General features: G+C 38.6%; 1 protein-coding gene across 1 annotated transcript; it reads right to left on the bottom strand.

Annotated features, from left to right (window-relative positions):
* Positions 1–13,520: 13,520 nt before the first annotated feature.
* cdk5 (cyclin-dependent kinase 5) lies at positions 13,521–25,443 on the bottom strand. Its single transcript, XM_007239269.3, has 12 exons — positions 25,291–25,443; positions 23,857–23,945; positions 23,531–23,598; positions 23,333–23,393; positions 23,014–23,070; positions 20,397–20,492; positions 20,222–20,296; positions 20,038–20,134; positions 19,865–19,934; positions 19,035–19,095; positions 18,378–18,458; positions 13,521–18,265 (listed from the first exon to the last, which is right to left on the bottom strand). The coding sequence occupies exons 1-12, from the start codon at positions 25,325–25,327 to the stop codon at positions 18,179–18,181; spliced, it is 879 nt and encodes a 292-aa protein (XP_007239331.1). The 5' UTR covers positions 25,328–25,443; the 3' UTR covers positions 13,521–18,178.
* Positions 25,444–27,218: the final 1,775 nt, after the last annotated feature.

Below are 27,218 nucleotides of genomic sequence, written 5' to 3'. Positions count from 1 at the left end.
TCAACGGTACAGTTTAAAAAGCACAGCGGTACAGTTTAAAAAGCTCCGTGGTACAGTTTAAAAAGCACAGCGGTACAGTTTAAAAAGCTCAGCGGTACAGTTTAAAAACCTCCGTGGCACAGTTTAAAAACCTCCGCGGTACAGTTTAAAAAGCTCCGCGGCACAGTTTAAAAAGCTCAGCGGCACAGTTTAAAAAGCTCAGCGGTACAATTTAAAAAGCTCCGCGGTACAGTTTAAAAAGCTCCGCGGCACAGTTTAAAAAGCTCAGCGGCACAGTTTAAAAAGCTCAGCGGTACAATTTAAAAAGCTCCGCGGTACAGTTTAAAAAGCTCCGCGGCACAGTTTAAAAAGCTCAGCGGCACAGTTTTAAAAGCTAAGCGGTACAATTTAAAAAGCTCAGCATTACAGTTTAAAAAGTTCCGCAGTACAGTTTAAAAAGCTCCGCGGTTCCTGCATGTTAAAAGGTCCGCGGTACAGTTTAAAAAGCTCCGCAGTACAGTTTAAAAAGCTCCGCAGTACAGTTTAAAAAGCTCCGCGGTACAGTTTAAAAAGCTCCGCGGTACAGTTTAAAAAGCTCAGCGGTACAATTTAAAAAGCTCAGCATTACAGTTTAAAAAGTTCCGCGGTTCCTGCATGTTAAAAGCTCCGCGGTACAGTTTAAAAAGCTCCGCAGTACAGTTTAAAAAGCTCAGCGGCACAGTTTAAAAAGCTCCGCTGTACAGTTTAAAAAGCTCCGCGGTACAGTTTAAAAAGCTCAGCGGTACAGTTTAAAAAGCTCCGCGGTACAGTTTAAAAAGCTCACGTTACAGTTTAAAAAGCTCAGTGGTACAGTTTAACAAGCTCAGTGGTACAGTTTAAAAAGCACAGCGGTACAGTTTAAAAAGCTCCGCGGTACAGTTTAAAAAGCTCAGTGGTACAGTTTAAAAAGCTCAGCGGTACAGTTTAAAAACCTCCGCGGTACAGTTTAAAAAGCTCAGTGGTACAGTTTAACAAGCTCAGTGGTACAGTTTAAAAAGCACAGCGGTACAGTTTAAATAGCTCAGCGGTACAGTTTAAAAAGCTCCGCAGTACAGTTTAAAAAGCTCAGCGGCACAGTTTAAAAAGCTCCGCTGTACAGTTTAAAAAGCTCCGCGGTACAGTTTAAAAAGCTCAGCGGTACAGTTTAAAAAGCTCCGCGGTACAGTTTAAAAAGCTCAGTGGTACAGTTTAACAAGCTCAGTGGTACAGTTTAAAAAGCACAGCGGTACAGTTTAAAAAGCTCCGCGGTACAGTTTAAAAAGCTCACGTTACAGTTTAAAAAGCTCAGTGGTACAGTTTAACAAGCTCAGTGGTACAGTTTAAAAAGCTCAGCGGTACAGTTTAAAAACCTCCGTGGCACAGTTTAAAAAGCTCTGCAGTACAGTTTAACAAGCTCCGCGGTACAGTTTAAAAAGTTCTGCGGTACAGTTTAAAAAGCTCTGCGGCACAGTTTAAAAAGCTCCGTGGTACCGTTTAAAAAGCTCCGCGGTACAGTTTAAAAACCTCCGCGGCACATTTGAAAAACCTCCGTGGCACAGTTTAAAAAGCTCCGCTGTACAGTTTAAAAACCTCACGGTACAGTTTAAAAAGCTCAGCGGTACAGTTTAAAAAGCTCCACGGTACAGTTTAAATAGCTCTGCAGTACAGTTTAACAAGCTCCGCGGTACAGTTTAAAAAGCTCAGCGGCACAGTTTAAAAAGTTCTGCGGTACAGTTTAAAAAGCTCTGCGGTACAGTTAAAAAAAGCTCAGTGGTACAGTTTAAAAAGCTCCACGCCACAGTTTAAAAAGCTCAGCGGCACAGTTTAAAAAGCTCCGCGGTACAGTTTAAAAAGCTCCGCGGTACAGTTTAAAAAGCTCCGCGGTACAGTTTAAAAAGCTCAGCGGTACAATTTAAAAAGCTCAGCATTACAGTTTAAAAAGTTCCGCGGTTCCTGCATGTTAAAAGCTCCGCGGTACAGTTTAAAAAGCTCCGCAGTACAGCTTAAAAAGCTCTGCGGCACAGTTTAAAAACCTCCGCGGTACAGTTTTAAAAGCGTCGCGGCACAGTTTAAAAAGCTCCGCTGTACAGTTTAAAAAGCTCAAGGCACAGTTTAAAAAGCTCCACGGTACAGTTTAAACAGCTCACGGTACAGTTTAAAAAGCTCCGTGGTACAGTTTAAAAAGCTCAGTGGTACAGTTTAACAAGCTCAGTGGTACAGTTTAAAAAGCACAGCGGTACAGTTTAAAAAGCTCAGCGGTACAGTTTAAAAACCTCCGTGGCACAGTTTAAAAAGCTCAGCGGTACAGTTTAAAAAGCTCCGCGGTACAGTTTAAAAAGCTCCGCGGTACAGTTTAAAAAGCTCAGCGGTACAGTTTAAAAAGCTCCGCGGTACAGTTTAAAAAGCTCACGTTACAGTTTAAAAAGCTCAGTGGTACAGTTTAACAAGCTAACTGGTACAGTTTAAAGAGCTAAGCGGTACAATTTAAAAAGCTCAGCATTACAGTTTAAAAAGTTCCGCGGTACAGTTTAAAAAGCTCCGCAGTACAGTTTAAAATGCACAGCGGTACAGTTTAAAAAGCTCCGTGGTACAGTTTAAAAAGCTCAGCGGTACAGTTTAAAAAGCTCAGCGGCACAGTTTAAAAACCTCCGCGGCACAGTTTAAAAACCTCCGCGGCACAGTTTAAAAAGCTCAGCGGTACAGTTTAAAAAGCTCACGTTACAGTTTAAAAAGCTCAGTGGTACAGTTTAACAAGCTCAGTGGTACAGTTTAAAAAGCTCAGCGGTACAGTTTAAAAACCTCCGTGGCACAGTTTAAAAAGCTCTGCAGTACAGTTTAACAAGCTCCGCGGTACAGTTTAAAAAGTTCTGCGGTACAGTTTAAAAAGCTCTGCGGCACAGTTTAAAAAGCTCCGTGGTACCGTTTAAAAAGCTCCGCGGTACAGTTTAAAAACCTCCGCGGCACATTTGAAAAACCTCCGTGGCACAGTTTAAAAAGCTCCGCTGTACAGTTTAAAAACCTCACGGTACAGTTTAAAAAGCTCAGCGGTACAGTTTAAAAAGCTCCACGGTACAGTTTAAATAGCTCTGCAGTACAGTTTAACAAGCTCCGCGGTACAGTTTAAAAAGCTCAGCGGCACAGTTTAAAAAGTTCTGCGGTACAGTTTAAAAAGCTCTGCGGTACAGTTAAAAAAAGCTCAGTGGTACAGTTTAAAAAGCTCCACGCCACAGTTTAAAAAGCTCAGCGGCACAGTTTAAAAAGCTCCGCGGTACAGTTTAAAAAGCTCCGCGGTACAGTTTAAAAAGCTCCGCGGTACAGTTTAAAAAGCTCAGCGGTACAATTTAAAAAGCTCAGCATTACAGTTTAAAAAGTTCCGCGGTTCCTGCATGTTAAAAGCTCCGCGGTACAGTTTAAAAAGCTCCGCAGTACAGCTTAAAAAGCTCTGCGGCACAGTTTAAAAACCTCCGCGGTACAGTTTTAAAAGCGTCGCGGCACAGTTTAAAAAGCTCCGCTGTACAGTTTAAAAAGCTCAAGGCACAGTTTAAAAAGCTCCACGGTACAGTTTAAACAGCTCACGGTACAGTTTAAAAAGCTCCGTGGTACAGTTTAAAAAGCTCAGTGGTACAGTTTAACAAGCTCAGTGGTACAGTTTAAAAAGCACAGCGGTACAGTTTAAAAAGCTCAGCGGTACAGTTTAAAAACCTCCGTGGCACAGTTTAAAAAGCTCAGCGGTACAGTTTAAAAAGCTCCGCGGTACAGTTTAAAAAGCTCCGCGGTACAGTTTAAAAAGCTCAGCGGTACAGTTTAAAAAGCTCCGCGGTACAGTTTAAAAAGCTCACGTTACAGTTTAAAAAGCTCAGTGGTACAGTTTAACAAGCTAACTGGTACAGTTTAAAGAGCTAAGCGGTACAATTTAAAAAGCTCAGCATTACAGTTTAAAAAGTTCCGCGGTACAGTTTAAAAAGCTCCGCAGTACAGTTTAAAATGCACAGCGGTACAGTTTAAAAAGCTCCGTGGTACAGTTTAAAAAGCTCAGCGGTACAGTTTAAAAAGCTCAGCGGCACAGTTTAAAAACCTCCGCGGCACAGTTTAAAAACCTCCGCGGCACAGTTTAAAAAGCTCAGCGGTACAGTTTAAAAAGCTCCGCAGTACAGTTTAAAAAGCTCCGCGGCACAGTTTAAAAACCTCTGCGGCAAAGCTTAAAATGCACCACGGTACAGTTTAAAAAGCTCACGTTACAGTTTAAAAAGCTCAGTGGTACAGTTTAACAAGCTCAGTGGTACAGTTTAAAAAGCACAGCGGTACAGTTTAAAAAGCTCCACGGTACAGTTTAAAAAGCTAAGTGGTACAGTTTAACAAGCTCAGTGGTACAGTTTAAAAAGCACAGCGGTACAGTTTAAAAAGCTCAGCGGTACAGTTTAAAAACCTCCGTGGCACAGTTTAAAAAGCTCAGCGGCACAGTTTAAAAAGTTCTGCGGTACAGTTTAAAAAGCTCTGCGGTACAGTTAAAAAAAGCTCAGTGGTACAGTTTAAAAAGCTCCACGCCACAGTTTAAAAAGCTCAGCGGCACAGTTTAAAAAGCTCCGCGGTACAGTTTAAAAAGCTCCGCGGTACAGTTTAAAAAGCTCCGCGGTACAGTTTAAAAAGCTCAGCATTACAGTTTAAAAAGTTCCGCAGTTCCTGCATGTTAAAAGCTCCGCGGTACAGTTTAAAAAGCTCCGCAGTACAGTTTAAAAAGCTCAGCGGCACAGTTTAAAAAGCTCCGCTGTACAGTTTAAAAAGCTCCGCGGTACAGTTTAAAAAGCTCAGCGGTACAGTTTAAAAAGCTCCGCGGTACAGTTTAAAAAGCTCACGTTACAGTTTAAAAAGCTCAGTGGTACAGTTTAACAAGCTCAGTGGTACAGTTTAAAAAGCACAGCGGTACAGTTTAAAAAGCTCCGCGGTACAGTTTAAAAACCTCCGTGGCACAGTTTAAAAAGCTCTGCAGTACAGTTTAACAAGCTCCGCGGTACAGTTTAAAAAGCTCAGCGGCACAGTTTAAAAAGTTCTGCGGTACAGTTTAAAAAGCTCTGCGGCACAGTTTAAAAAGCTCCGTGGTACCGTTTAAAAAGCTAAGTGGCACAATTTAAAAAGCTCAGCATTACAGTTTAAAAAGCTCCGCAATACAGTTTAAAAAGCTCTGTGGCACAGTTTAAAAACCTCCGAGGTACAGTTTTAAAAACCTCCACGGTACAGTTTAAAAACCTCCGCGGCACATTTGAAAAACCTCCGTGGCACAGTTTAAAAAGCTCCGCTGTACAGTTTAAAAACCTCACGGTACAGTTTAAAAAGCTCAGCGGTACAGTTTAAAAAGCTCCACGGTACAGTTTAAATAGCTCTGCAGTACAGTTTAACAAGCTCCGCGGTACAGTTTAAAAAGCTCAGCGGCACAGTTTAAAAAGTTCTGCGGTACAGTTTAAAAAGCTCTGCGGTACAGTTAAAAAAAGGTCAGTGGTACAGTTTAAAAAGCTCCACGCCACAGTTTAAAAAGCTCAGCGGCACAGTTTAAAAAGCTCCGCGGTACAGTTTAAAAAGCTCCGCGGTACAGTTTAAAAAGCTCCGCGGTACAGTTTAAAAAGCTCAGCGGTACAATTTAAAAAGCTCAGCATTACAGTTTAAAAAGTTCCGCGGTTCCTGCATGTTAAAAGCTCCGCGGTACAGTTTAAAAAGCTCCGCAGTACAGCTTAAAAAGCTCTGCGGCACAGTTTAAAAACCTCCGCGGTACAGTTTTAAAAGCGTCGCGGCACAGTTTAAAAAGCTCCGCTGTACAGTTTAAAAAGCTCAAGGCACAGTTTAAAAAGCTCCACGGTACAGTTTAAACAGCTCACGGTACAGTTTAAAAAGCTCAAGGTACAGTTTAAAAAGCTCCGCTGCACAGTTTAAAAAGCTCCGTGGTACAGTTTAAAAAGCTCAGCGGTACAGTTTAAAAACCTCCGCGGCACAGTTTAAAAAGCTCCGCTGTACAGTTTAAAAAGCTCACGTTACAGTTTAAAAAGCTCAGCGGTACAGTTTAAAAAGCACAGCGGTACAGTTTAAAAAGCTCAGCAGTACAGTTTAAAAACCTCCGTGGCACAGTTTAAAAAGCTCTGCAGTACAGTTTAAAAACCTCCGTGGTACAGTTTAAAAACCTCCGCGGTACAGTTTAAAAAGCTCAGCGGTACAATTTAAAAAGCTCCGTGGTACAGTTTAAAGAGCTAAGCGGTACAATTTAAAAAGCTCAGCATTACAGTTTAAAAAGTTCCGCGGTACAGTTTAAAAAGCTCCGCGGTACAGTTTAAAATGCACAGCGGTACAGTTTAAAAAGCTCCGTGGTACAGTTTAAAAAGCACAGTGGTACAGTTTAAAAAGCACAGCGGTACAGTTTAAAAACCTCCGTGGCACAGTTTAAAAACCTCCGCGGCACAGTTTAAAAAGCTCAATGGCACAGTTTAAAAAGCTCAGCGGTACAATTTAAAAAGCTCCGCGGTACAGTTTTAAAAGCTAAGCGGTACAATTTAAAAAGCTCAGCATTACAGTTTAAAAAGTTCCGCAGTACAGTTTAAAAAGCTCCGCGGTTCCTGCATGTTAAAACGTCCGCGGTACAGTTTAAAAAGCTCCGCAGTACAGTTTAAAAAGCTCCGCAGTACAGTTTAAAAAGCTCCGCGGCACAGTTTAAAAACCTCTGCGGCAAAGCTTAAAATGCACCACGGTACAGTTTAAAAAGCTCAGCGGCACAGTTTAAAAAGTTCTGCGGTACAGTTTAAAAAGCTCTGCGGTACAGTTAAAAAAAGCTCAGAGGTACAGTTTAAAAAGCTCCACGCCACAGTTTAAAAAGCTCCACGCCACAGTTTAAAAAGCTCAGCGGCACAGTTTAAAAAGCCCCGCGGTACAGTTTAAAAAGCTCCGCGGTACAGTTTAAAAAGCTCAGTGGTACAGTTTAAAAAGCTCAGCGGTACAATTTAAAAAGCTCAGCATTACAGTTTAAAAAGCTCTGCGGTACAGTTAAAAAAAGCTCAGTGGTACAGTTTAAAAAGCTCAGCGGCACAGTTTAAAAAGCTCCGCGGTACAGTGTAAAAAGCTCCACGGTACAGTTTAAAAAGCTCAGCGGTACAGTGTAAAAAGCTCAGCGGTACAGTTTAAAAAGCTCCACGGTACAGTTTAAAAAGCTCCGCTGCACAGTTTAAAAAGCTCCGTGGTACAGTTTAAAAAGCTCAGCGGTACAGTTTAAAAACCTCCGCGGCACAGTTTAAAAAGCTCACGTTACAGTTTAAAAAGCTCACGTTACAGTTTAAAAAGCTCAGTGGTACAGTTTAAAAAGCTCAGCGGTACAGTTTAAAAAGCTCCGTGGTACAGTTTAAAAAGCTCCGCGGTACAGTTTAAAAAGCTCAGCGGTACAGTTTAAAAACCTCCGAGGCACAGTTTAAAAAGCTCCACGTTACAGTTTAAAAAGCTCAGCGGTACAGTTTTAAAAGCGTCACGGCACAGTTTAAAATGCTCCGCAGTACAGTTTTATAAGCTCCACGGTACAGTTTAAAAACCTCCGTGGCACAGTTTAAAAACCTCCGCGGCACAGTTTAAAAAGCTCAATGGCACAGTTTAAAAAGCTCAGCGGTACAATTTAAAAAGCTCCGCGGTACAGTTTTAAAAGCTAAGCGGTACAATTTAAAAAGCTCAGCATTACAGTTTAAAAAGTTCCGCAGTACAGTTTAAAAAGCTCCGCGGTTCCTGCATGTTAAAACGTCCGCGGTACAGTTTAAAAAGCTCCGCAGTACAGTTTAAAAAGCTCCGCAGTACAGTTTAAAAAGCTCCGCGGCACAGTTTAAAAACCTCTGCGGCAAAGCTTAAAATGCACCACGGTACAGTTTAAAAAGCTCAGCGGCACAGTTTAAAAAGTTCTGCGGTACAGTTTAAAAAGCTCTGCGGTACAGTTAAAAAAAGCTCAGAGGTACAGTTTAAAAAGCTCCACGCCACAGTTTAAAAAGCTCAGCGGCACAGTTTAAAAAGCCCCGCGGTACAGTTTAAAAAGCTCCGCGGTACAGTTTAAAAAGCTCAGTGGTACAGTTTAAAAAGCTCAGCGGTACAATTTAAAAAGCTCAGCATTACAGTTTAAAAAGCTCTGCGGTACAGTTAAAAAAAGCTCAGTGGTACAGTTTAAAAAGCTCAGCGGCACAGTTTAAAAAGCTCCGCGGTACAGTGTAAAAAGCTCCACGGTACAGTTTAAAAAGCTCAGCGGTACAGTGTAAAAAGCTCAGCGGTACAGTTTAAAAAGCTCCACGGTACAGTTTAAAAAGCTCCGCTGCACAGTTTAAAAAGCTCCGTGGTACAGTTTAAAAAGCTCAGCGGTACAGTTTAAAAACCTCCGCGGCACAGTTTAAAAAGCTCACGTTACAGTTTAAAAAGCTCACGTTACAGTTTAAAAAGCTCAGTGGTACAGTTTAAAAAGCTCAGCGGTACAGTTTAAAAAGCTCCGTGGTACAGTTTAAAAAGCTCCGCGGTACAGTTTAAAAAGCTCAGCGGTACAGTTTAAAAACCTCCGAGGCACAGTTTAAAAAGCTCCACGTTACAGTTTAAAAAGCTCAGCGGTACAGTTTTAAAAGCGTCACGGCACAGTTTAAAATGCTCCGCAGTACAGTTTTATAAGCTCCACGGTACAGTTTAAAAACCTCCGTGGCACAGTTTAAAAACCTCCGTGGCACAGTTTAAAAAGCTCCGCTGTACAGTTTAAAAAGCCCAGCGGTACAGTTTAAAAAGCACAGCGGTACAGTTTAAAAAGCTCAGTGGTACAGTTTAAAAACCTCCATGGCACAGTTTAAAAAGCGCCGCGGTACAGTTTAAAAAGCTCAGCGGCACAGTTTAAAAAGCTCCGCTGTACAGTTTAAAAAGCTCCGCGGTACAGTTTAACAAGCTCTGCGGTACAGTTTAACAAGCTCAGTGGTACAGTTTAAAAAGCACAGCGGTACAGTTTAAAAAGCTCAGCGGTACAGTTTAAAAACCTCCGTGGCACAGTTTAAAAAGCTCTGCAGTACAGTTTAACAAGCTCTGCGGTACAGTTTAAAAAGCTCAGCGGCACAGTTTAAAAAGTTCTGCGGTACAGTTTAAAAAGCTCTGCGGTACAGTTAAAAAAAGCTCAGTGGTACAGTTTAAAAAGCTCCACGCCACAGTTTAAAAAGCTCAGCGGCACAGTTTAAAAAGCTCCGCAGTACAGTTTAAAAAGCTCTGCGGCACAGTTTAAAAACCTCCGCGGTACAGTTTTAAAAGCGTCGCGGCACAGTTTAAAAAGCTCCGCTGTACAGTTTAAAAAGCTCCACGGTACAGTTTAAAAAGCTCAGCGGTACAGTGTAAAAAGCTCAGCGGTACAGTTTAAAAAGCTCAGTGGTACAGTTTAAAAAGCTCAGTGGTACAGTTTAAAAAGCTCAGCGGTACAATTTAAAAAGCTCAGCATTACAGTTTAAAAAGTTCCGCGGTTCCTGCATGTTAAAAGCTCCGCGGTACAGTTTAAAAAGCTCCGCAGTACAGTTTAAAAAGCTCTGCGGCACAGTTTAAAAACCTCCGCGGTACAGTTTTAAAAGCGTCGCGGCACAGTTTAAAAAGCTCCGCTGTACAGTTTAAAAAGCTCCACGGTACAGTTTAAAAAGCTCAGCGGTACAGTTTAAAAAGCTCCGCTGCACAGTTTAAAAAGCTCCGTGGTACAGTTTAAAAAGCTCAGCGGTACAGTTTAAAAACCTCCGCGGCACAGTTTAAAAACCTCCGTGGCACAGTTTAAAAACCTCCACGGTACAGTTTAAAAAGCTCAGCGGCACAGTTTAAAAAGCTCAGCGGCACAGTTTAAAAAGCTCAGCGGCACAGTTTAAAAAGCTCCGCGGTACAGTTTTAAAAGCCCAGCGGTACAGTTTAAAAAGCTCCGCGGCACAGTTTAAAAAGCTCAGCGGCACAGTTTAAAAAGCTCAGCGGCACAGTTTAAAAAGCTCAGCGGTACAATTTAAAAAGCTCCGCGGTACAGTTTAAAAAACTCCGCGGTACAGTTTAAAAAGCTCAGCGGCACAGTTTAAAAAGCTCAGCGGTACAATTTAAAAAGCTCAGCGGCACAGTTTAAAAAGCTCAGCATTACAGTTTAAAAAGTTCCGCAGTACAGTTTAAAAAGCTCCGCGGTTCCTGCATGTTAAAAGCTCTGCGGTACAGTTTAAAAAGCTCCACGGCAAAGTTTAAAATGCACCACGGTACAGTTTAAAAAGCTCCGCGGTACAATTTAAAAAGCTCAGTGGTACAGTTTAAAAAGCTCCGCGGTGTGTAAAACTCTGTTCTGTAGGCTGTACTGGTGTATATATCACTGTCCTGTTGTGTACTGGTGTGTAAAACACTGGTCTGTAGGGTGTACTGGTTTATACATAACTGTCCTGTTGTGTATTAATAAATGAAGAAATGTGGAAAAAAAATGCACATATAAATGAATCAATAAATAAAAAAAAAAAAAAATATATATATATATATATATATATATATATATATATATATACAATTTATCGTTCAGCCCTAACCACAGTTCTTCCCTTTATTGTTGATGTAATCACAGGTAGCAGAATACACAGACCAGACAGACAGATGAACCCGAGACCAGTCCAAGCTGTGGTGCATCTTATTAACAACATGGCTGCCCACAGACAGACAGATAGAAAGTAAAGGTAAGGACATGTGTTTTTATGAAAATTGATTTTGTCTGAGTTTTAATTTTCACCACATATGCTCTCACGATTTACAATTGTTTTTTTGCTTGTTTCTGGTTGCACTTTAACCACAAAGGGGACATTTAAGTTAAAACTAAATAAATACAAAGTTTTTTACCATTTCTTTATTATCTGTAATTAGTTTTTTTTTAGTAGGGGAAAAATCGATTTAAATCGAAAATCTTATTTTTTTTTTTTTAATTGAAGATTTATTTTTTGGGCCATATCGCCCAGCTCTACTGCATGGGTTTTACACTGAGAAATTCTGTGAAATGTCAGAGCTAACAGTACTAACAGTGCTAACGCTAACTAGCTGTAGCTGTAACAAACAACAGCAGGCACAGGAGCAGGGGAAAAACACAAGTAGGCACCATTTTTGTCAAGGGGCATGACATACTGAATTCCTGTTCAGTGTCGAGTTCATAGTGTTTAAAATGGTGAACATAATAAACTAACAAACATTAAAAGGATAGTGTTCTGCTATACAGTATATGCAGGTTTTTAAATTAGAAATAATTAATTGTGTTTGTATTTTTCATGTTTATTCTCAAGTTTTATTTAGAAATAATTTAATTAAATGCACATTTTCAAATCCTTCACAAAGTATGTACAACAGGAAGATTAAAATGTCTAATGTCTAATTTAAAAAACTTCAATATCCTGAACAAATTCCAAAGTAGAATTAGTGTTATTCACTTAACCTCCACAATAAAACTGCAGTTATAGAAGTGGCCCAAGTTGCTGCGAGTGTATATTTGATCTGTCACCTTAAGTGCCTGTTACATTTTGTTCTTGTTTTTGTGCTTTGTAACAATTTTTTTCCAAGAATACATTATTGACAGTTGACATACTGTTGCAACTGGGGGCTGTACAAATCACAAAAAACAACCTAGAAAATGTTTATCATTTGAGTGCGGTCAGGTTTATTCATTAATTTATTTTATGTTCTATGTCATTGTATCGCCTCACTATGCAGACTCAGTTCAGCTGTAAATACAGTTTAATTTTAAATGTCATTGCCCATTTTAAGGTTGTATTATATCATACAAATGCATTTTGGGTAGAATATACAATGATCAATGTAATAATTAAGCAATAGAACACGAGAGGGAGTGTGTTATCACGAATAACAATCACAGCTGTGATGCGGTCGTAGGCACGAGCCGAAGGCGAGTTTTAAGGTATGCATTATGATATACAAATGCATTTTTATACAACAGTTTCTTTTTACAAAATGAATGAAGAAAATAAATCAAAGAACTTTAAGAAAATCAGTTTGAATATGCTTAAATATGGACTGTGCCTTCCGCCAAAAAGTAGTTCCACCACAACTGTAACAGAACTGAAACTTAACTAAAAAACGGTGTATGGTTCATACAGACTAACACCATGAAAGTTAGCTTGAAATCAAAATTGGGAATAAGTGAAGATGCTAACGTTAGGAGCGTGGAATAACGCTAATACTCCTCTCCTGCTCCGTGGAGTCGTCTTCGGGTAAAGGCTGCGCATTTTTGGAGCATTTCTGCCTGTTTTGCTGTGTGGTGTTGGTTTTAGCTAGCCGGCTGGACTGTGGTTAGGTTAGTGTAGCTTGCTTTAGCTCAGCAGTAACCGGGCGATTTTCTTTCCCTTTTTTCCAACGAAAGACGAGTCAGTGCTGCGGGCGAGCGTGCCGCGGCTGAGCGCTAGCCTGTGCTAAGCTAATGCTGCTGCGGGTGTCCTGTGTATATACGCCGCTACTTGGCAACGCGTCGGCGGAGTGATACAGGTTTAGTGTGAGAAGGCCGTGATGTTATCACGAATATCATCACGGCTAGATCACTTCGCAACCAATCAGATTGTGAGGTCGGAACTAACTGTTGTATGAAACCTAATATATATTTCTGTTCATTTAAACCTGGTTACCTACAACGGCTTGTGGTTTAATAACACATATTTGTTGAGTATTAAAAATAATTAAAACTACTAATTTTCTTTTTGAGGATGCATATCTGGCAGCCATCAGAGCCGTGACCTGAAACGTGTGACATGGAAACAATGGCAGAAAAAGTGTAAATATGCAAATCTATACATACCACAAACTTTTCTAATAGTCTTCTTGTTGCATATAATATATATTAAAGCTTGTATCTTCAACTAAAGAACAAAATTAAAAATTCAACTCGAACTCTTGTTGTTTTTGTGTTTATGTTCATGCCTATATGTCTCTCTAAGTAAAGAGAGTAAGTATGAAAACTGTGTTTTGAGTGGTTGTAGGAAGGAATATAGTTTTTATTAGAGCACATTTACAAGTAAGGCTATAGGTTTTGGACCATATCCGCTTTGGGTATAAAGATGTTTAGCACAGAAGGTGGGGCGGAGCTGGGCCAGTGTCGGTCTAACTGTAAATGAGTCACAAATTCAAGTCAGATGTGAAAAACGTATTTGTGCCGGTTTGGGCCCGTTGTGCAAAAATAAACCGGGCCAAATTCATCTGCCAGATTTTTTTACAGATGTTGTGCCTCGTCTGGGCCAGATTAGGACCAGAGTAAGTTTGCTATCAGGGCAGAATGAAAAAAGCTAAAATGAAATAAGAGTAGGAAGGCTATTTTTAAAATGTAAGCAGTAGAAAGTAAAGGTAATTGTGTGAAAATGTAAAGAGAAGTAAAATGTCAATTAAAAATAAAAATATAATTACTCCAATAGAGATATCCAAAATGTATAGGTAACAAAGTAATTGTACTTCATTACCCAACACCTCGGATCAGTATAATGGCAATAAAGTTAAATTAATTTGAATCAGTCTGATTTGATGAAATGTATTTAATTAAGGTGAAAAATAAATTCTTACAACAAAAACCACACATACAGCAGAGTGCCAAATACATCAACAAAAAAGATGAACCGTATATCCTGTGGTACTGTATCTGCAGGGTTGTAAAACAGGATTGTGCCGAGTCTGACTTCTGGAAAATCTCACAGGCTTTGGTAATGGTTGGTATTTGAGTAATGAATGGATATAATATTGTTGTGAACAATGACAAAAGAAAGCATTGGTTGAATACTGTGTTTACCATGTTTAGTTTGGTTTGTTTATAAAATCCAACATTATTTTAAAATAAACCAGAAATGTTCACATGCCATAATAACCCTGATCTGATGCATTTTAAAAAAAATCTACTGGGCAACAAACATTCATATACAAATAAATACATGCATTCTATTTCACTTTACAGACCAAACAGGGAAAAAAGGAATCATTCTCCACCCTAAACAAAAACTAATGGAAATAAACAAACAAATAATAATAATAAAAAAAAACTTTAATTATACAATCACTATGGAAGGTCTGGGGGATTTATGGAGTATAATTGCAATAATGAAAGCAAAGTGATGAAGTGTATTTAAAATAATTATATATAAAAGAAACATTTAGGGATACATACCAGTCTTAAAATGAACAGAGGGGATTTGTTCAATAAGAAATAAAATGGCAGAGAACTGTTGTAAGCATCACTTAACTGGCACTTGAAAATTTGAGTTTTAAAGAAGCTCTGAAATGTCCCTCAATTATTTTCTTCTCATTTCTGTGAAGAAGTCTTAATTCAACACAGCTATTGTTTTCCAGTAAAAAATGTCCCCAAACACATTGCTAAAAGTATACATTCTATGGGGAACTTAGAAGGGTTCTTACGTTTGATTTTTTTTTTTCCAAAAAGCTTTTCTTGAGTTTAAAATTAAAGAACTAGACTTAAATTGGAACTTATACATTAAACAGTTCCAAAAAGGAACTGAAAGAATTAAACACTGAAAAAAATCCAGATTGTACTCTACATGTTTGTGCGCTGATCAGCCATAATATTAAAACAATTCACAGGTGACCGACTGAAACATCCAAGCCTAAACAAATAAAACACCTTTGGTCTGCACAAGCAAGACCTGAACAGTGTTAGGGTGCTCAGGACTTTGGTTTAAACAAACGGGTGTGAAAAGTGCCCCAAACTGGAGTTTTGTTTGGTCTGTGTAAAGGAAGTTGTTTAGACTATTCCCAAAACAACAACAGCAGAAATGAATGAAATCTGCATTCACATACATGCACATCATGCTGCAGTATAGTCTGTGTGAAGTACAGGGACACACAGATCCACTTAAGTGATGACAACATAAATGTATTTTTTTTTTTTGTCCGCTCACTAAACTGCTAAGCTTTAGACGTGTGGTTTTAATCTTTTGGCTGATCAGCAATGTTGCCAATGAACAAAAAATGAAGGGTGGCCTTTTGTACAATATTGTAGATATACAGCTCTGCAAACAAATTAAAAATAATCAGTTTCTCTGATTAAACTATCTGTAGGTATTTGTTTAGGGAAAATGAAAATTGTGGTTTTATTCAATAAACTACTGACGATATTTCTCCCAAATTCCAAAAAAAAAAAAAAAACATTGTAATTTAGAGAATTTATTTGCAGAAAATGAGGAATAGTCAAATTAACGAAAAAGATGCAGAGCTTTCAAACCTCAAATAATGCAAAGAAAACAAGTTCATATTCATTTAGAAACAACAGTACTAAAGTGTTATCTAAGAAAGAGTTCAGAATCAATAATTGGTAGAATAAACCGGATTTTAATCTTTCACTTTTAGTCTTTCACACTGCTTTTGGGTGACCTTATGTCACTCCTGGCTCAAGAATTCAAGCAGTTTAGCTTGATTTGACGGCTTTTGCCCATCATCCACACCTTAATTGATCTAGCTGTGTGGAATTGATCATTGTCCTGCTGGAAGAAAACAGTCCTCAGATTTGGGGAACACTGCCAGAGCAGAAGGAAGAAAGTGTTTTTCCAGGATAACGTTATGTGTGACTTGATTAAAACGTCCTTCGCAGAGATTAAACTGCCCAATTCCAGCCTTCCTGAAGCCTCACCAGATCATCACTGATCCTCTAACAAATTTCACAGTGGGTGCAAGTTCACCTCTGCAGATCTCCACCTAAACATCTGATGAGCAGGTGTTGATCAAAGCTGAAAATTGGACTCATCAGATAAAATGATCTTACTCCAGTCCTCTATGGTACAATTCTTATGAACTCTCTTGATGTCATCCTGCGGTTGCTGACAGTCAAATAAGTTGACGATGAAATTCCAGACCTGAACCTCATTGAAAAAAGAATGAAATCTTGTAAGATGTAAGTTGCTCACAAGGCATCAAACAAAGCTCAACTGCTTAAATTAGTTCCAGTTGTGGAACAAGGTCACCCAAAAGCAATGTGAAAGACTTGTGGAGAGCATGCCAAGATGTTTAAAAGCTGTTATTAAAAATCAGGGTAATCCAACAAATCTTGATTTCTGAACTGTTAAAACATTAGCATTGTTGTTTCTAAATGAATATGAACTTGTTTTCTTTGCATTATTTGAGGTTTGAATGCACTGCATCTTTTTCGTTAATTTGACCATTTCTCATTTTCTGCAAATAAATGCTCTAAATTACAATGTTTTTATTTGGAATTTGGAAGAGATGTTGTCAGTGGTTTATATAATAAAACCACAATGTTCATTTTACTCAAACATATACGTATAATTAGTAAAATCAGAGAAACTCATCATTTTTAAGTGGTCTCTTATTTTTTATTGATAGTGGTCTAAATATACATTATATATATGAATATCTCTGACTGGGGGTCAAAAACTATAGCAAAGACTTTGGCTCTTGAGCCAGATTCCCATGAGATATTTTAGCAGTGGTTTGCAGCTACATATTCTTTAAGCCTGTTGTGGAAACTATAGGAATGACTTCAAAGTGAAAATTACACTGCATGTTAAATCACAACACACATTTTCATTTCACACATACGCATGTGCTGAGTCTATAAGAATGCAGGAGCTACTATTGGTCCACATCACAGAGCAAACACTCCTCAGACACCTTTGAGGGCTAAATGGTTTCTTACCAGAGACAAAAATAAAACTAAGCAATCCGACCAGAGCACCAAAATGTCAAAACCTTTCCAAAATTAAGTTAAAAGGGAATTTAGCACAAAAAACAAAGACTTATAATTGTATAGTCTATTAACCTAAAGATCCTTCACATATGGCTAGCAGAATGGAAAGCCAAAAAATACTGAGCAAATGGACCTAATGTTTTTATACTCTTACCAAATGATTAGTAAGTGCAAAAAGAGATGAAATAAAAATAATACCTCACAAGAGAAACTGATTATTTGCTTAGCTGCTTAAAACCCTTCTGTACATAATGACTTCATGGGCTGGTAAGCACCCTGCCCGCTATCAAACATATTTTGTTCATGTGAGCTTCAGAAAATAGATTACTATCTTGATGACTTGCCTTCAAAATAGCAGTTTGTAAACCTATTAAGCACATTTGGCAACTGGCTAAAACAACCTTAATGGGCCATGACTGATGTTGAAATATCTCTATATGCAGTGTACAGCTGCATCTCAAGCAATTAGAATATCATTGAAAAGTTACTTAATTTCAGTAATTTAGTTCAAATTTGAAACTCATATTATATAGATGTATTACACACAGAGTGATGTATTTTAAGTGTTTATTTCTTGTATTGTTTATAGTAGCTTACATTGAAAAAGAAAAAAACAAAAGTCAGTATTTTAGAAAAAAAATAATATTATATAAGACCATTTGGTACTTTTTGCAGTGTGCCAAGTCCTGCTGGAAAATTAAATCCTCATCTCCATAAAAGTTGTCAGCAGAGGGAAGCATGAAGTGCTGTAAGAGTTTTTGAGAAAACACTGCACTGACTTGATATAAGACAGTGGATCAACACCAGCAGATGAAATGTCTCTCCAAACCATCACTGATTATGGAAACTTCACACTAGACCACAAGCAGCTTGGACTGTGCATCTCCCCACTCTTCCTCCAGACTCTGTGTAAAATGTACTGATGATCAGTGATGGTTTGGAGAGTCATGTTATCTGCGGGTGTTGATCCACTGTGTTTTATTAAGTCCAAAATTAGAAAATTACAGCACTTCATGCTTCCCTCTGCTGACAACTTTTATGGAGATGCGGATTTCATTTTCCAGCAGGATTTGGCACACTGCCCACAGTACCAATTGGTTAAAATTTATATTAAAATTATATTAAAATTTTCTGAGATACTGACTTTTGGGTTTTTCATTGGCTGTAAGCCATAATCATCAACAATAAAATAAACAAACACTTAAAATAGATCACACTGTGTGCAATACAGCAATATAATATATGAGTTTCACATTTTTAACCGAATTGAACTACATTTTGAACTGAAATAAACTACTTTTAATGTTATTAAAAATGTTTGACATACACCTGTATATTGAGTGACATCCAAATTAATGTCATAAAAGATCAAAGCAAACTATAAGGAATAAAAACTAAAAGTGTTTTTGAGGGGTGTGAGAGGTAAGATCAGGGTCCATTCAAAAGAATGAAGCGTGAGACCTTTGGACACTAAGGAGGGCAGAAATCTGCGAAGTACGGGTGTTGTAGTGCTTCCTCTGCTGAAATTCGCTGTACTGGATTGCATTTCAGGAGATTCTGCAAAGAGAAACAATGCAGACACACAGCAAATGAATATAATCTGAATATTTGAGGTATTTTAATTGGTATTCATGGATTTTGTGCAAATGTGGCCTCAATAACAACATACCTGAAGTAAGTCCCGTCCTGTGCTACTGAGTTTAGGGACAACATTTACAAGAGATGTTGTTGCAGGGTACATTGGATATGGCTATAGAAAGCAGAAGGAAAATTTAATTAATCATTTTTAATTTTTCTTATGATTATTCAGCAAAAAAAAGCAATATACTAAATAGTTTTGAACAGTATTATTTTTTAATACTACTACATTTTAACTGTATTGGCTGCCCCAAAGTAAATGACTCTAATATCAGAATACAGGTAAAACTAGTGTAGACTTGATGTGTATTAACTAGTACTCTTTTTGTTACATTATCTCAAGGGATGGCTTGGAAATGCCCACATCTGTTTGGCAATGCTACATGTTTAGGCATTGTGAGGTGTTATATTGTGAGCGAGGTTAAACACTGGTCAGTGTGCTCATGGCAAGCCATCATGAAGTATCAGTGTTCAACAGTTTACAATGTCAGATAGTGGGCGTCAGATGAAGAGGATGTTCCATTTTTGAAATTGTGCAGCTTTACCCCCCAGAGTGGACAGCACAGTGGGTGGTAAAGATTGTGCCCTCAATAGTTACACTGTTTATAGTGAACAGGATTTTAAAATGTATTTATTACTGGAGAAGTTTTAATAAACAACTAAATGTTGTGTAAAATGATTGCTATACCTTATAATCTGGGAGTTTGGTCATAGTCTGCCACTGTTCTTCTGTTGGTGTCCCCAGCAACGTGCCAGTGTGTTAAAGAATAAATGCAGTTTAAGCAGGCAGAGCATTAAACAAGACTATAGAAATGCAATACCCATGACCTCAGCAGGACTGATGGCGTTGCCAACTGGCCAACTTTATTACGTACAAAACAACCTTTAAATTTAGTCAATGTTTAGCGTTGAAAGAAAAATCAATAACAAGTATGTGAATGTAAAATGGCTACAGGGGTTCAATTTCCAACCTCCCCAGAGGCTCACATGGGTTGCCAGATTGACACCCAGCGTCATACGACAAAAAGTCCGACTCCGTAGCTCATCAGTGAACATATACGTTTCAATGTCCAAAATGCCACTTAATTACCCAGTAATGGTTAGCAACCTTACTGAAGCTCAGCGATTACCTGTTTCCATTTCTGCAGCACAATGTTTGCGAGCTCTTGTCTAATACCTGGCAACAGATTTCTGTGATGTAGCAAACAGTTCAAATAAGGAAAAGTGGCTAAGGCTCTGCAGACAAGAGCTGGTAGTGATTGAACTCAGCATGTTTTCTTAATATCTGATGATAAAGCCTGATCATTTTATGAGTTGCTACTTTAGTTACTACTACTACAAAAATCCTTAAAAGGTCCTTAAAAAGCACAGAACAGACATTGCTACTAAGCAAAGGATTGTGGTTAAACTGCACTAATATACACACTGTGCCAAAATGTGTATTAAGCAAGAACAGAGAAACAACAACTAACTGATGATTTACCCAAGCAGGACAAACAACATTAATCTGAAGGATATCTAAAAATTCTCTTCAACTGATCATCCACGTCGTTTCCAGGAAAAAGTGGCCGACCAGCATTTGCCAACTCTAAATACAAAGATAGAGGGGAAAAAAAAATCACATTGTAAAATGTAAACAATTCAGTTTCATTTCTGTAGTCTGAGTTTCTACTCCTGTAGCCATTTCCTACCTGCAAATATGCATCCAGCTGACCACATGTCAATGGAGGTGGAGTACAGTTTGGCACCAAACAGCACATCTGGTGGCCTGTACCACAAGGTCACCACCTAAAATGAATTACATATAGTCAATGCTAGTTAAGATCAGTTAAACTAAAATAATTAAAGGAGTGGAACCCATGAACTTGCTCTTACCTCAGCAGAGTAACATCGTACAGGGATTCCAAATGCTCTGGCCAAACCAAAATCTGCTAATTTCAGCTCGCCATTCTAAATAAAACAATAAATATCATATTTCAGAAACCTGAATCGGGTTCTATTTCCTTGACTGCAGGTGGGTACCAAGTGAGTATACAACAAGAGTACTTACTCTGTTGATAAGCAGGTTCTGTGGTTTAAGGTCCCGGTGAAGAACATTGCGACTGTGGCAAAATGCTAGTCCTTTCAGCAACTGATACATGAAGGACTGTAGGAAACATGAGCAACCACACAAACAGTTCACATTTCAGAAGAGTCCATTTTGATTACATTTTTGATTACCTGAAAGATTACAGATACTTATGCCTGCAAGTACAGGGTGAATGAAACACATAGAAGGCTTTTAAAAAGCTATGCATTTTTTTAAGCAGGACTTTGTACAATGGCTCACCAGTAAGCCAGCCTGTTTGTTTGATCTATGGAGCTAAACAGCGTTGCATGCATAATAAATCAAACTGCTTAAGATTTACAAAAGCTCAATCTTGCCACTGAATGGAGAACTCTGGTGGGAAACTGACTTTGGGTGTAATAAAACATGATAAAGAGTACTAACCTTTGTTGAATATCACACCTCCGTTTTCCTGCAGTCATTTAATTCTGTTTGTCCAAACCCCCTTTAGACTGGGTGATACAGGGCATATTCTTGCCCCTGCAGATACATTGCTTTTTACATTGTTATCCAGGATCAAAGTAGCTCCACACCTCATTTGTAGAATCCGGAAAGCTCTGATATTTACACGAGGAATTAAGAACTTGTGGAGAAGAAATTTAATAAAAAATTTCTGTTTTCAACCAGTAGCATAGCCTACATCTCCGGGCGCCACCATCTTACATGATCAGTAGAGCGACAAGCATGTACTGTTGACGGAAATACATGCTGTATACGTGAAGTCGACGTGGCCGGGATGTGTGCTGTGATCGGACGGCATAAGAAAAGTTGGTGCCTTTCCAGTCTGCAATATTACATGCTTGAAGGTCTACTGATCATGACTTTACTTTAAAATGTCAGTGCCTGGAGCTGTAGCTAAGGCTACGGGATGTAAGCAGTAGTTTTTATAGTTCTTAATTCCTCGTTTAAAATGTCAGTGCTCTCTGGATTCTACCAAATGAGGTGTGGAGCTACTTTAAGCCTGGATAATGGTGGAAACAGTGATTTATCTGCAGGGACAAGAATATGCCCCGTATCACTAGGGCTGGACCCGAATATTCGGGTATTCGGATATTCGTTCGTTGAGTAGGTATTCGGTTTTTAATTTTGGTATTCGGATATTCGTTTTTTTTCCCCTTTCCAGAGTTCCACCTCACTCTAACCACTTCTGTTCTCGCGGGTCCCGTCAGAATATCTTGCGCGCGGGACAGAACTGAACTGTTATTGGCTGGAGCGGGAGTTTAATCCAGACGATGCGGGAGCAAATTAATAAATAGTTAAGAAAACTGTAATAATTGTAAAAAAAAAAAAAACCTAAAGAAAACTCTCAACGCGCAGGATGGACCGACACACACACGCACACACCGATGGTGTTTGGACTGGGGTAAGGAACGGGACCACACTATTTTAATAAATATATAAGTAAATTTGAAGCATTAAATGTAGTTTATTTAATTTATATTAGGAACGTGGGGCGGGAGCGGCAGAAATGTTTATGTGGCGGGCGGGCGCGGGATTAAAAGAAGCAATTTTTTTGCGGCGCGGTAACGAGACAGAAACGCGGGAGCGTGGAAGAGTGGGTTTAAAAATCAGTCTCGCGCAGACCTCTATTATACATGATAAAAAAAATGCAGGCTCTTCGAAACTGATTTATATAATAAAACGTAAGGGGTAATGTGGCAACAGTAGGGGCTAAATCGGTTACAAAAGCCTGGCCTACAAAAATGATGTCTGAACGAATTTCCTCTTATCTAATATAATTTAAAATGGTTTAAAAATATAAAATAATTTCTAAGCAAACGAAATATTTAATATTGAGCTTATAGCCCAAGTGCAAAAATACAAAATCAGTAATATGCCCTGCACAATCCTTTAACCGAAATAGACCAAGTACAGTTTACAATGACTGTCCTCTAATATAATCAACAATGTTTAAGAATATAAAATACTTCCTGAACAAACGTTTTTTGTTTGTTTGTTTTTTTAAGCAAATAACCTAAGTGTGAAAACACAAACAGCAATTTACTGGGCTGGCTTGCGCAGCGGAGAAACCGTGCAGCAGCAGCCTCGGTGTGGGGCAGCAGCAATTCCGGGATGAAAACACAAAGAAATCTGGGCTAAAAACAGAAAAAATATGGGGTGAAAACACAAAAATCCGGGATAAAAACACCAAAAATCCGGGGTGAATATGTCTCGTCGGTCAGAGCAAATTGAACATTTTTCAGTGGATTAAAGGGGCCGTGATTTGCTTTTTTTTTTACCTCTTTTTTTAAAAACGAATATTCGAATATTCGCTTCGAATCAGTGCCGAATATCCGGAGCTCAAAAAACGCTATTCGGGCCAGCCCTACGTATCACTCAGTCTAAGGGTCTTTGGTCAAATGGAATAAAATTGCTGGAACATCAGAAAGCAGTGGGAGAACGGAGGTGGTACTTTTCATAATGTTCTACTACAATCAAAGTCAATTTTATACAGGAGTTCTCCTTTAATCTGAAACTCATGCTGGACACAGTTGTTCAAGTTACAGTAGCATGACTTTCCGAAGCTTTTATATTAAGACTACACAAAATGACCACATACCTTTACAATCTCTGGATCCAAATCGCCATTGCAGCTGTCAAAATATTTCTTTAGATCCTGTTAATAGAGAAATATATACATATATAAAAGATACATGGAACTGCAAAATCAGTTTCTGTAATATATAGGGTGGGGGGTCTTAATAACACATCCTGTGTTTTTCAAATAAAGGATACTGTGCAAAGACAACATACTCAGATATAATAATTGTAGGCATATAATGGAAATGAAAACAGCCCTAAAACATCCACTATCCTATGCTATGATTACAGCACCTACTACAGCCCTTTTACTGTATAATAAAACAGTGTTGCCTTACCTGATCACAATATTCAAACACTAATGTCAGCTTTTTGTCACTGTGTAGAACATCATGCAACCTTGACAGAAAAAAACAAAAACAAAAAACAAACATTTAAATTTTTCAACACTGCATGAGTGGAAAAGAAAACGTCAACTACTGTATAATTTCAAATACATGTAAAATGTCAATTGAAATTACAGTAAATAATCCTACCTTACAATGTTTTTATGCTTCAGCTCCTTCAAGAGACAAATTTCTCTTAAAGCTGAACTGGGAACCCCCTACAAAAGAAACAGTAAAATTAAAAACAATGCTTAAACAGAACATGTAGGTGTTTAAGAAACGGTTAAAAGTATTGCTTTAGTTTGGTCTGTAATACTGTATACATTTACTTTCAGTTTTCTTACATTTTCAGTAAACAATGGCAAAATATTGCCTTGCTTACAGCGTCAAAATATACTGCAATATATTGATTTATAACCAAGTTCTTGTCGATACACAGCCCTAATAACATTAGTAGCACTGTCTGATCTCCTGACCTCATCATCATCATCCAGCCTGACCCGCTTCAGAGCCACTATCTCGTGCGTCTCTCGGTTTTTAGCCTTGAAGACTGTTCCATATGTACCTGTTGGAGAACAGAAACAGCATGCACTCAGAGACGATGAAACATATAACTACAGTATCAGTCAAATGTTTGCACACAACTCTTCTCATTCAATGTTTAAAAAAGTGTTAGTCCTCCACATTAATCCCCTGACCTAAACCTGATCAACTGAGATGGTGATTAGAGGTGATTTGGGATGAGCTGGAGCTTCACAACGTGAAGGAAAAGCAGCAACTATGGTTCAGCACCTCCAGGAACTCCTTTAAGACGCTGAGAAAACTATTTCAGGTGATTCACAAACTCAAAGATAAATGTGCTACTTAGAAGAATCTCAAGTATTAAACATATTTTGGTTTCTTTAACACTAAATTCCACATGTTCAAACTTTTGACTGGTACTGTATGTTTGGAAAAATACATCCTGTAACAGATTTATTCTAAAATAACAGACTGACACACACACAGTGTGAGAGACAGTATGTGTTGTTCTTCTTTGATGTTATTTTGGGATTAATGATCCCTGCTGTGTCTTGCTTCTTTCTACTGCTCTCTTTCTGAATGAACAGAGGAGCAAAGCCCTATTACTCACAGTTAAGACTCCTTTTGAGTCAAAAACAGATTTAATTTGTGAGACTATTAACCAGGGGATATTAGCCATTTGTCTAGTTTCTGTAACACTCACCTTATATGTCTGTAACACATATCGTCCACAAAAAAATCGTATTGTGACAGACCACGATGTAAATAAACGGTTTGCAGTGTATACAATTCTGACTCCAGCAAATTCTAGAACTGGTTTGCCACAACATCAATTACAGGCTACAATTCATCATGTTTACAACATATTATTCACTATTATATATACATTTATGTATGTGTGGACTAAGTGCATTAGGTAGCTAACTAACTAACAGCTTACTTAGCTAATTTACGTGTTTTGTAGCTAGTTAATCTAGCACATTATTATTATTATTTTTTTTTTTATCGTTAATTAACGTTAGCGTTAGCTAAGTCACAGCCTGTCTTGTCTGTGTGCGATACCAGCGGCTGGCGAGCTGGAAGCCTCCAATGGAAGCCTCCAGGTAACTCCGGCTCGTTGTAAAGGTAAATGTGCTGAACTCTGGCTGTGTGTGGCTTTGTTGATGGCAGCTCTTTAATCTCCTGTCACTGTTTGTAGCTCTCCCACTGATTTACAACCTATGGCCCGCAGGCAGGCTGGCCTTCGCCGGTAACGCTGGGTTAAGCTCTCTGGTCCCCAAGCTAAGCGAGCCAGCTAGCAAACACAGCTAGCCCGGCTAACCCAGCTAACAACCGCTGCAGCGTCTCTCCCAGCCGGACAGCAGGGAGGCAGCACAGCTCGGGCTTACCCTCTCCGATCTTCTCCAGCTTCTCATATTTCTGCATGCTGAACCAGTGAAGCTCGCCGTATCTATCTCTCAGCCGCTGGCCCGGTTCCGCTGCTCCGCTCGGTTCAGCTCAGGCAGGTACCGCTGATCGCAAGTCAACAACAGAAGGGGCGTGGCTGCTCCAGCAACATGGCTACAGTGAGGAGAAGCTTCAAAATAAAAGTCACTTAGTAAGTATTGATCCTGAGGTAATAAAGAAAGCTATTATGTATATAAATGTAACATTAACATGTTAAATATATCATTTTAAAAACATTTAACAAAACAGAGTTACGCTCAATTCCAATTCATCCTTGGCCCTACCGCTTAGCTCAACCAATAGACAGTCTAAGAGCCAATCCCATGCGTAAAAGCATAAAGACGCATGAATTCTGATTTGACATTTGAATTGGATTTCACATTCATACAGCCATAAAAAAATCTAATCTGAGCCACATTGAGCAAGAAAAACAGGTTTAAGTCACTTCAGTCTGGTAATGTGAACATAGCCTAGGTAACTTAAGGGCATCGTATGTCTTCAAAAAGGGGGCAGGTGGTAACGCAATTAATTATTATAAATTCCTTAATTCCTCTGTAAAGAGGGCTGAAGCTTATTTTTATTTAGTATCACTAAAAGTCTTGATGTTCATGTGTCCACGGTACGACAGATGGTCTACAAATAGAGAAAGTTCAGCACTGTTGCTACACTCCGTAGGTCTGATCGTCCTGTAAAGATGACTGCAAGAGCACAGCACAGAATGATCAATGAGGTGAGGAAGAATCAGCTGAAGACTTACAGAAATCTCTGGCACATGCTAACATTTTTGTTGACAAACCTACAATAAGAAAAACATTAAACAAGAATGAAGTTCATGAGAGGACACCATGGAGGAAGCCACCGCTGTCCAAAAAAACATTGCTGCATGTTTGAAGTTTGCAAAGGAACACCTGGATGTTCCACAGCAGTACTGGCTAAATATACTGTGGACAGATAAAGCCAAAATTGAGTTGTTTGGAAGGAACACACAACAAAATTAGCATATTGTGATAAAGTTAATTTTTTCCATAATTAAATGATAAAAAGTAAACTTTCATATATTTTAGATTCATTGCACACCAACAGAAATATTTCAGGTCTTTTATTGTTTTAATACTGATGATTTTGGCATACAGCTCATGAAACCCCCAAATTCCTATCTCACAAAATTAGAATATCATGAAAAGATTCTCTAAAAGAGCTATTAACCTAATTATTTGAATCAACGAATTAACTCTAAACACCTGCAAAAGATTCCTGAGGCTTTTAAAAACTCCCAGCCTGGTTCATTATTCAAAACCGCAATCATGGGTAAGACTGCCGACCTGACAGCTGTCCAGGAGGCCATCATTGACACCCTCAAGCAAGAGGGTAAGACACAGAAATAAATTTCTGAACGAATAGGCCGTTCCCAGAGTGCTGTATCAAGGCACCTCAGTGGGAAGTTTGTGGGAAGGAAAAAGTGTGGCAGAGCCACAGGCTGATTGCCTCCATGCCACGCCGCATTGAAGCAGTAATTTCTGCACCAAGTATTGAGTGCATAACTGAACATAATCATTTGAAGCTTGACTTTTTTTGCATTAAAAACACTTTTCTTTTATTGGTCAGATGAAATATGCAATTTTTTTAAAATAAGTATTTTTGTTTTGTCTTTACTTTTTTGCCAAAATCATCAATATTAAAACAATAAAAGGCTTGAACTACTTCAGTTGCGTGTAATGAATCTAAAATATATGAAAGTCTAATGTTTATTAGTACATTGCAGAAAATAATGAACTTTATCACAATATGCAAATTTTTTGAGGACCTGTATGTGTGGAGAAAAAAGGCACATCACACCATTATCAAAACCTCATCCCAACTGTGAAATATG

Source organism: Astyanax mexicanus, chromosome 6, assembly GCF_023375975.1.
Source record: "Astyanax mexicanus isolate ESR-SI-001 chromosome 6, AstMex3_surface, whole genome shotgun sequence".
In the NCBI taxonomy this organism is placed as follows: Eukaryota; Metazoa; Chordata; class Actinopteri; order Characiformes; family Acestrorhamphidae; genus Astyanax; species Astyanax mexicanus.
Note: the sequence above shows the minus strand (reverse complement) of the source record. Positions and strands in the feature narration are given on the sequence as shown.